The sequence below is a fragment of the Triticum aestivum genome, chromosome 1A (genome assembly GCF_018294505.1).
Source record: "Triticum aestivum cultivar Chinese Spring chromosome 1A, IWGSC CS RefSeq v2.1, whole genome shotgun sequence".
Taxonomy (NCBI): domain Eukaryota; kingdom Viridiplantae; phylum Streptophyta; class Magnoliopsida; order Poales; family Poaceae; genus Triticum; species Triticum aestivum.
In genome coordinates, this window is record NC_057794.1 from 382771054 (window position 1) to 382780212 (window position 9159).

At 45.4% G+C, this 9159-nt stretch overlaps 1 protein-coding gene across 1 annotated transcript; it reads right to left on the bottom strand.

Moving 5' to 3' along the window:
• Nucleotides 1-265: 265 nt before the first annotated feature.
• LOC123052108 (metacaspase-1) lies at nucleotides 266-3676 on the bottom strand. The gene is made up of 5 exons (XM_044475205.1): nucleotides 3204-3676; nucleotides 1837-2167; nucleotides 1120-1240; nucleotides 743-961; nucleotides 266-582 (listed from the first exon to the last, which is right to left on the bottom strand). Exons 1-5 carry the CDS (start codon nucleotides 3547-3549, stop codon nucleotides 523-525), a joined length of 1077 nt encoding a protein of 358 aa, XP_044331140.1. The 5' UTR covers nucleotides 3550-3676; the 3' UTR covers nucleotides 266-522.
• Between the last annotated feature and the right edge of the window lie 5483 nt (nucleotides 3677-9159).

Consider the following 9159-nt stretch of genomic DNA (forward strand, 5'->3'; position numbering starts at 1 on the left):
TTTAGGAAGGGTTCGAGGTCCGGTTGTCGATACTCCAGCACGTGAAATCAGTGAAACCTTGTGTTAAAACACAGGGAGCAGCACTGTTTCAAATTCCAAGATTGGAGAACGTACTCCCAGCAGTGGTATTACATGGTCGGGCTGACAGTCGGCCAAATTAGCTAGGTTTCAGATCTGGCCGATGTGTACAAAATCAAATAAATACTAACTATAGAAAAATGCAATTATTCCAAGTTCAGAAAGAGAAAAAATGAACGGATAAGAATGAACTGTAAATTAACCTGAAATCTTTCCAGCCCCTGCACCATATCTTATTATGTGGTCTGAGTGACAGAAGAAATGGCAAATCCCTCACACATGGAACAATTCAAAGGGGGCAAACACTTTAATTCGAATATGAGCATCAAATAATACAAAGTTAGCTCTATATATGGAGAAGCCATTTCAACTAGCTGTACATGATAGTTTAAACCCGGACTCATGATAGAATCACAGAAGGCAGTGGAGAATACCACAAATGTATCATAGCGAAAATGGTTTCGCATACACATCAAATGTGCTACATGCAGTTAGCTGTGGCTCCTGCAGGAATAGACAGAAATAGTCAATATTGTTGCCAAACTGAAAAGATGATTCTACGTAACTGAAAAATATGCTCCCAAGTAACTCCACCTACCAATAAGCCAAAACAAACAACATATACTGATATTCTTAGATGCATATGCCAACCCCAAGAAGTTACCTGTCTCAATCCACCAGTACTAGCGCTTCCCCCTGTGAGAAGCATTGAAATGAGTGATGTAACCGCACCACCTCCAGCCATTGAGGCACCACTTCCCGTGTTCCGTATTGTCGAACGCATGGAGTTCAGGATACTCCCATATGTGGTAGCCTGGCCTTGTTCAATAGCTTGGATGAAGCAAAATGTCATTGCGCCAGTCGAAGTGATCTTTGACAAGGCCTGATAGGGAAAATTCCAAGTGAATCACATGTTAAAGCAGAGTAAAACAAACCTTAGTAAGAAAATAGTAAAATAAACTGCATGAAAGCATGGTTTGTCAAAGAAATTCTTATTATAATCACAAAAATAGTAGAGAGAATAAGTAGGTCAGAGCTTACTGAAGTATCCGCTGATGTCTGATTATCATCACAGCCGCTAAATGAAATAGCTTCCCCGCCACTAGTTCCTTTCCAGACACCAGATCGCGGTCTGTGATCTTCCCATACGTATTGCCCAGTTCTGTACCAAAATGGTAAGAAACTTTAGCTGAAGATACACTACATCGGATATATAGAAAGAATTTGATGCTCTGTAGATCTATACTAATCACTGCATTGACGGAGCCCAAACAGAACCTACAAGAAGAAGCATACAACTAGTACTATAATTCCGTCTCCAAAAAGCACATCACTATCCAAGGCTAGATAAAATTTCAACTGATAAGCCATGGACAATTTTTATGAGCATTCATCTTGAAAATGCTGCAATCCTGAATGATATGGAAAACTGTCATGGGACTACAAAAATATGACACTAAACAACAGCTAACAATCACATAACAACTTGATTTGATACTTAAGGGATGTAACATGTAAGAACAGATTAAACTACTGAAAAAGTTGGCGAAGAAGATTTTAGCTCGCTTGTGTTGTCTTTAAATGACATTCCGGTAGAAAATTTAATCAAGTGCCAAAATATATCATCATGAACTTAATGTAATTATAACAACACGAGTTCATGTTTCTTGCAAGGATAGTAAGGTAAAAAGTATTTCAAGATAATAAGATTCAATTTTAGGTTAAAAAACAAGTAATTTGTCATGACAAGATAGGAACCTGCTCATTCTGCAGAGAAACGGCAAATCAAGTGCAGTCCCACTGTGGCAAGCATCTATGAGTGCATGAAGTTTAGCTCCATGAGGAAGTGGTCTAACAAGCGCAGCATTTATCTCATCATCCACAATCATTCCCTGTGTCTCAAAATCCAACGGGCAGAGGGTTTCATCCATCCCATCAACTTCATCTCCACTGTAGCTTCTTTGTTGCGCCCCATGGCCAGAATAATGAAACACCAATGAGTCTCCAGGTTGACAACCTTGTAAAAGCCAATACATGGCCATCCTTATGTTATGCTTTGTTGGGATTTTGTAAGGGTCGGTTTGTTCTTCTGCAAAACAATAAAGTAACATATGCATATGACTATTGTGGGTTGGACGAGCTAAAATTGCAGTAGATATCATCAGAAAACTAACAACATGTACCAGAGAGTTTACAATCAATCAAAAACTTGCAGTTACTAGATTACCTAATCTAAATCCAATGTAACAACATATCATGGTAAGAGAATATTCTTAAAAATTAGAGTTGAAGTCTCTGCACCTAGTATGGTTGTGGCATTCCTATATTGTGAAAGATGCATTATGTGGACAATCTAGATCCACGGTAGCAGCTTGCCTAATGACAAGCAAAACTAGCATCATACAGCCTTTACATTCTGATCAACGGCTCAGTAGTAGAAATATAATGGTTATCAAGGTTCAGTGGTAGAAAGAAAACATTATCATCAAGTATCCCAGTAAATGTACAGAGCACAAAAGAATAGATGCTTGACAAAAAGACAATCTAAATCTTGCAGATTCAGTTTGGACAGGATAGTTCCAGCCTGTGGAATGGCATTTCCTTTTCTCTGACTAATTACGGTATTTGGAATAATAGACAGTATAAATAGCTAAAAGTAATAGACAAATGAGCATTCGCATTTCATTAGATAAGATTCCTGTAACGATAAGTAACTAACAAGGTGTAATAACAAAGCTCATGATTGACGGCTAATGGATCAAACCAGTCCATAAACGACTACCTCAATCATTCTTCTTAACCCAATTGCAGGCCAGTAAAATAATATTCTGATGTGCCCTTTCGATACCAATGACGCAAATTACCATTTCTCGTCATCCCCCATTTCCTCTACACATTCATCACAGGTCGCATGGGGTAGTAAATAGCTAACAGGCAGATATAATGAATCCAAAAGCGCAAAGCCTTCCCCCAATCCCCCTACTCTATCCAATCCTAACCCTAATAGTAGATAGAAGACAATAGCTTCACATGCTGAAGCACGGACACGGGGATCTGTGGGTAGGCAATTTAACGTCCAACCATGGTGATAACAGCGAAGGGAACACCTTAGACGAGAATTTTACCGGTGAGCATGATGATGGAGTCGTCGGGGAATCTGAAGCGGGTGGTGAGGAGGTGGCGCATGCACTTGGCGTCGTTGATGCAGCCCTTGAGCTCGTGGCGGGAGAAGCGGTACGAGATCCCGCAGATCACGGCGCGCTTCCGGCCGTGCGCGGCCGGGGGAGGCGGGCCCCACGCCGGCGCCGGCGCCGGCGCCTGCGCGCCCCGGGCGGGGTCGGCGACGGGGCCGGGCGCGGGGGGCGCGGCGACGTTGGTGACGGCGCCGCAGATGGAGCAGCGGATGCAGGGCGCCCCGTGGGGCAGCTGCAGCGCCGTGCGGCAGCCGGAGCAGTTGACGAGCATCATCATCTCGCCGGCGGCAGGCGGAGGCGGCAGACGCGGGTGGGATTTGGTGGGCGGATTCGGCTCGGGTCTCCTTTGCGCGTGGGGTGGAGTCGCCGCCGTTGAAGGTGGTTGTTGTCGGCTTCCATTCCTTTTTACAAGGGGAGGGATATATTCCGCCGGCCCGGTGCATTGCCCTGCTGCACGGTGCCTGCAAGTCTCGACTCCTGCCGTTGATCAACCGACCGACGGCACGGATTGAGTAATGTGGTTGCTGTGCTGAGGTAGATGCGCGTAAGCTTTATTCCATTAAGACGGCAGAATCGCCGGTCACGGCACTGATTACATCATCATCAGGGTAGCCGGTGAACCATTCTCAATGTTTCTTAGAGCATCTTCGGCCGTTCGGCTTTCAGAGCGTTAAAAAAAACAGTCTGAAGGCGAACCGACGCTAGTTCGGCCTCTGTGGGCGATCTACCTTCTAGTCACGCCCCAGGCGCCGTCCCCAGGACGCGGAAAATTTGAACTTGGTCGTTCCCACTCACAAAAGACGCCACAAGTCCGGCAATCGCAAGTCACGGTTCAGCGATCGTATATAGTCAGGCGTACAAAAAATAGAGCGGCAGAAGTTCGCGTGCGCAACGCATTACTCGGCGGGCTCTGCCCCAGGCGTCGGCGGAGTTGGCGTGTGCGAGCTTGGCGGTGTCGGAGCTGCTTCTGCGCTAGGCGGTGTCGGCGCGGCTTCGGTGCTGCTGGGCGTCGTGGAGGCGTCATCACGCGGGCTTGGCGACAGCGTCGACGGCGTTGTCGAGGGAAGCTGGTTCAGGATGAGGCCGCGCTCCGCCAAGTACCACGCCTTGACCGCCTCGTGGGTGCTCTGGAGCATGTCCACCCCGCCCAGCAGGAAAGCTAGGTCGGTGTTTCTTTTCTTCGCAGCGACGTTGGTCCGGAGCAGGTCGAGCTTGACGGCGATGCTCGACATCAACGCCGACCACCGCGCGTCGGTCTTCTCTTCACGAAGGACGCCCGGGCCTGCGCGTCAGTGAGGCAGTGCTCGATAGACTCGTGCACTCGAGGAGTAAATTACATAGAAGTACCACAATTGGGGCATTGGAAGCAGATTGGTACCAAGATTGGTAATTTTTACATGTCAGTACCAAAATTGGGGCGAGCCGTTGCAAAAAAGACTAAAAGTGCGTTTTATACGTATTGACAAAAAAGCTGACCGGTTGGGCCCGTCCGTCAGGCGCCACGCTGGCCAGTGCGCACGAGCCCGCGCGCTGACTGCGCGCTGACTAGGACGAGGCCGGCTCGCACCGTTTAGGTCTCGCTGGTGCGACCGAGCCAGACCCCGACCCCGCTCTGCCCTCGCACCCTCGCCGGCGGCTGCCTCCCCCTCACCGGCGGCTGCCTCCCCGCCCGCCCCGCCGCCCGCCACAGCACGCCGCCGTAGCCTAGGATCGAAGTGCTTAGGCACTGTCACCTCCCCCGCGGGTGCTCCTCCCTCGCGCCCTCCTCTCCCCCCCCCCCTCGGCTGTTGTGCCTCCCTAGGCGACGATGGCCTCGGCGACTCCGGCAGGCGGCGATGGCCGGGGCGATGTGAGCGGCGGCGACCTCCCCCGCTTAGGCCTCGATGGCAGTGGCGGCTACTCCAGCTCGGAGTACAGTAGCGAGGACGAAGATTTTGCGGAGCCGACGTTGTCGATGGAGCAGAGGCTGTAGTTGGCACGAATTTGGGTGGCCAACCCTAGCACCGCCCATCACTGGACTCATGGCTTCGGTGGTGTTCTGTAAGTGGTCAACTGTTCCATTCTTGCTCACTGAAATTGAGGATTAGGGTTAGGTTTCTACTGCCTGCATGTTTAGCACTCTAATAGCTAGTCCTAACTAGAGCAGAGAAGTATAGTGGATTACATTGTTATTTGTTAGTCCAAATTGTTAGAGCAGCATTATGTGTTACCTAACTGGAGCAGAGCAGAGCATCATTAGTGGCTTACATTATTATTTCTTAGTCCTAACTAGAGCAGAGCACCATTAGAGTAGAGCACCATTAGACCAGAGCAGAGCAGAGAAGCATAGTGGATTAAATGAGTCCTAACTAGAGCAGAGCACCATTAGTGTACAATTCTGTTAACTACTTATATGAAAATACAAAACATCAGTTTGCTGTGAGTTAAGTACCCACTCTGTAATTATGGTTGCATCGAGATAGTTGTTTATGTTGTTTGATTTTGTAGTAATTGTTTAGTTTATTCATATTGCAAGGCTAAATTAAACAAAGCTTTGTTTATATGTTAGCCTATCTGTTAAGCAAAATTGTTTATTAACCAATTTTGTTTGTTATTTCATTTTGCAGTTTGTATGATGACATTTTGGATGTTAGGTTCCATTTTGATGCTTCAGAAATGTTTGAGCTGAAGCTCTGCAGTTCGGATGTGACATACATGAATATGATTGCAGTGATGGAAACCCAAGGATTTAGTGAATATGATTTGTTGTTTCACACTGAGAATCCAGATTTAGGGGAGAAAGGATTGGAGATGGTAGAGAGTAATGCTGAGTTGCAACTAGTAAAGAGGCAGGTTGAGGAGTGTAAGGTTTTAAATTTGTTAGTGAGAGCATGTCCACCTCCTTGCAGCCAGTTTGAGAGGCAAGATTTATCCACTGTTCCACCTCCTTGCAGCCAGTTTGAGAGGCAAGAATTATCCATTGTTCCACCTCTTTGCAGCCAGTTTGAGAGGCAAGAATTATCCATTATTGTGTATGAAGAGCCTGTGTTATATGATCTCAGTGAGCCACCCATCTATGTTGTTGATGAAGAAGGAGTTGCCTTTGAAAGTCAGAGTAGCAGCTTCAGTGTAGCTCATGGTACTGGTGTTTGCACACAAGAGAGCAAGAATGTAAAAGGAAAACTGAAAGTTGTGTTGGAAATAGAAGAAGAAGAGGGATATGATGGCAGTGGTGGTTCTGATTGTGAAGGTGAAGATGACAGTGATGTAAACCCTTTTTATATGGGTGATGCTGGTGATATAGAGATGGAGGAGGGAAAGAAACAGAGAGAGTATGATGAAATAGAAGAGGAAGAAACAGATGATGAAGAATCTGAGGTGGAAGAAGTGGTGCATTATGAGGGTGACACAGAGGTTGAGGAACCTTTCCAAATGGATGAAGATGAGAAAGTTGTTTCACAGGATGAAGAAACTGTAATTATACAGGAAGAGAAGAAGAAGAAGAAACAGAAGCTTCCAGTTAGGAAAGGGCCTACAACAAGGACACATTCAAGTGTAGTTCAAGAGGAGGAACCTGATTTCAAACCTTCATCTGATGAAGAAGATAAAGGATTGTTGAAGGAGGCTGATGATGATGGTTATGAGCCATTGTCATTTGTACTGCCAAAGAAAAGGAAGAGCAGGGCAAAGCAGAGGCCTCCTAGAAAATAGTACAATGAGAAGATGGAGGCACCACATGAGCAATTATGTCTAAATATGTGTTTCTTGGATCAACATCAATTCAGAGAGGCTTTGTTGAACTTACACATCACTCAAGGCAGAAACTTCAGATATCATAGGAACTCATATCAAAGAATAATTGTAGAATGCAACCAAAAACATTGCAACTTCTTTATGGTGGCAACAGTTATAAAAGGTGAAACTACTTTTGTAATTAAGAAGATGAGAATTAAGCGCACTTGCCCTATTAGTACAGAGACAACAAGGGTAAGTGCCAAGTGGCTTGCACAGAAGTATGAGTCACTGTTCAGATCTGATCTAACAACTGGCATTCAGACTTTGATTGATGCCTGCATGGAGAAGTATGGTGTGGATGTGCCCAAGTCAATGGCATATAGGGCAAAGAACCTAGCTATTGATGTTGTGCTAGGGGACCACAAGAAGCAATACCCTAGGTTGAAAGACTATGCTCAGACAGTGATGGATACAAACCCTGGGAGTGGAGTAGTTGTCACTACTGTAACTCCAACACCCAATGCAAAAATCCCCCATCCAGGTCCAAGATTTCATGATATGTTCCATTGCATCAATGGAGCAAGGGAGGGGTTTCTCAAGGGGTGCAGACCATTCATTGGTTAGTTTGTTCACCTTGTGCATTGATTACATATTGTTTCATCTTGAAATGCATTTGAATGTTCTAAATATTGAATTTGCTTGCTCATTTAGGTGTTGATGGGTGCTTCATTAAGTTAACTACGGGTGCTCAACTACTTGCTGCCACTGGTAGAGATGGCAACAGCAATATATACCCACTAGCATTTGGTATTATTGGGCAAGAGGACAAAGCTAATTGGTGTTGGTTTCTACACCAACTTAAAATCTGCCTAGGAGGAGAAGAGGGACAGTTTGGTCCATATACAATAATGTCAGATAGGCAAAAGGTATGTGCTTGCATCTTATGTCCTTGTTCCTATAAGGTTGTTTTGTGCTAGATATTAGCTTAGCTAGTTTAATTGTGTGTCCCAGGGCCTACTATATGCAGTGAATGTTGTCTTTCCTAAGTGCAACCAAAGGTTCTGCCTTAGGCATATCTATGCAAACTTCCAAACTGCTGGGTTTAGGGGGGAAGATCTGAAGAAGTGTATGGATAATGCTGCCTATGCATATAGTGAACACAAATTTAACATTGCAATGAATGACCTTAGAGCTGAATGTAAGGAAGCTTGGGAGTGGCTTTGTCAAATACCCAAGAAAACATGGGCAAGGCATGCATTTGACACAAACTCCAAGACTGACCTTGTAGTCAACAATTTGTCTGAGGTGTTCAACAAGTATGTCCTAGATGTTAGGAAGAAACCAATTAGGACAATGTGTGATGGAATAAAGGATAAGCAGATGATGAGGTGGCATAGGAATAGGGAGAGTGCAAAGACAGCTAGATGGGACATAACACCCCATTATAGTGAGAAGCTAGAGGTTGAGAAGGAGAGGGCCAAATATTGCAAACCAATTCAAGCTGGTGTGGACTTGTGGCAAGTTACAAGTGGGCAGCAAACCCATGCTGTTAACTTGCAAGTGCACACATGTGGGTGCAGAAAATGGGACCTCAGTGGCATCCCATGTAACCATGCCATCTCAGCAATAAACAAGGGCAAAAGAAAACTAGAGGATTATGTCAGCAAGTTCTTCAAGAAAGAATTTTATGTGGCAGCTTATGAACCAATGATCTATCCAGTTCCTGGTGAGCATGACTGGACAAGGACCCCTGGTCCTGACATTGACCCACCTGCATTTAAAGTGAAGAGAGGAAGAAAGAAAGAGAAAAGGATCAAGGGGAAATTTGAAGTTCCAAAGCCTAAGGACACATCCAGAATGGGGACTATAACATGTGGCAATTGTGGACTACAAGGACATAGGTACACTAGCTGCATGAAGCAGTTGAAGTCTGAGCTGGCTTTGAGGAAGAACAAACATGTGGTAATCCTCTTATAAGTAGTAACATGTTTTCCTTCTTGTACATTCCATTTTTTAAGTACTAACTCATTTTCCTTCTTGTTTATGCAAGCCTCTTGCAAGGAATCCCAATGTTGGTGCTGCTGCTACTACACCAGCAACAAGAACTTCTCAACCAGCTCCTACAACAACACCAACAGCTGGAACAGGAGGTGCTGGGAGAGGTGCTGGGACA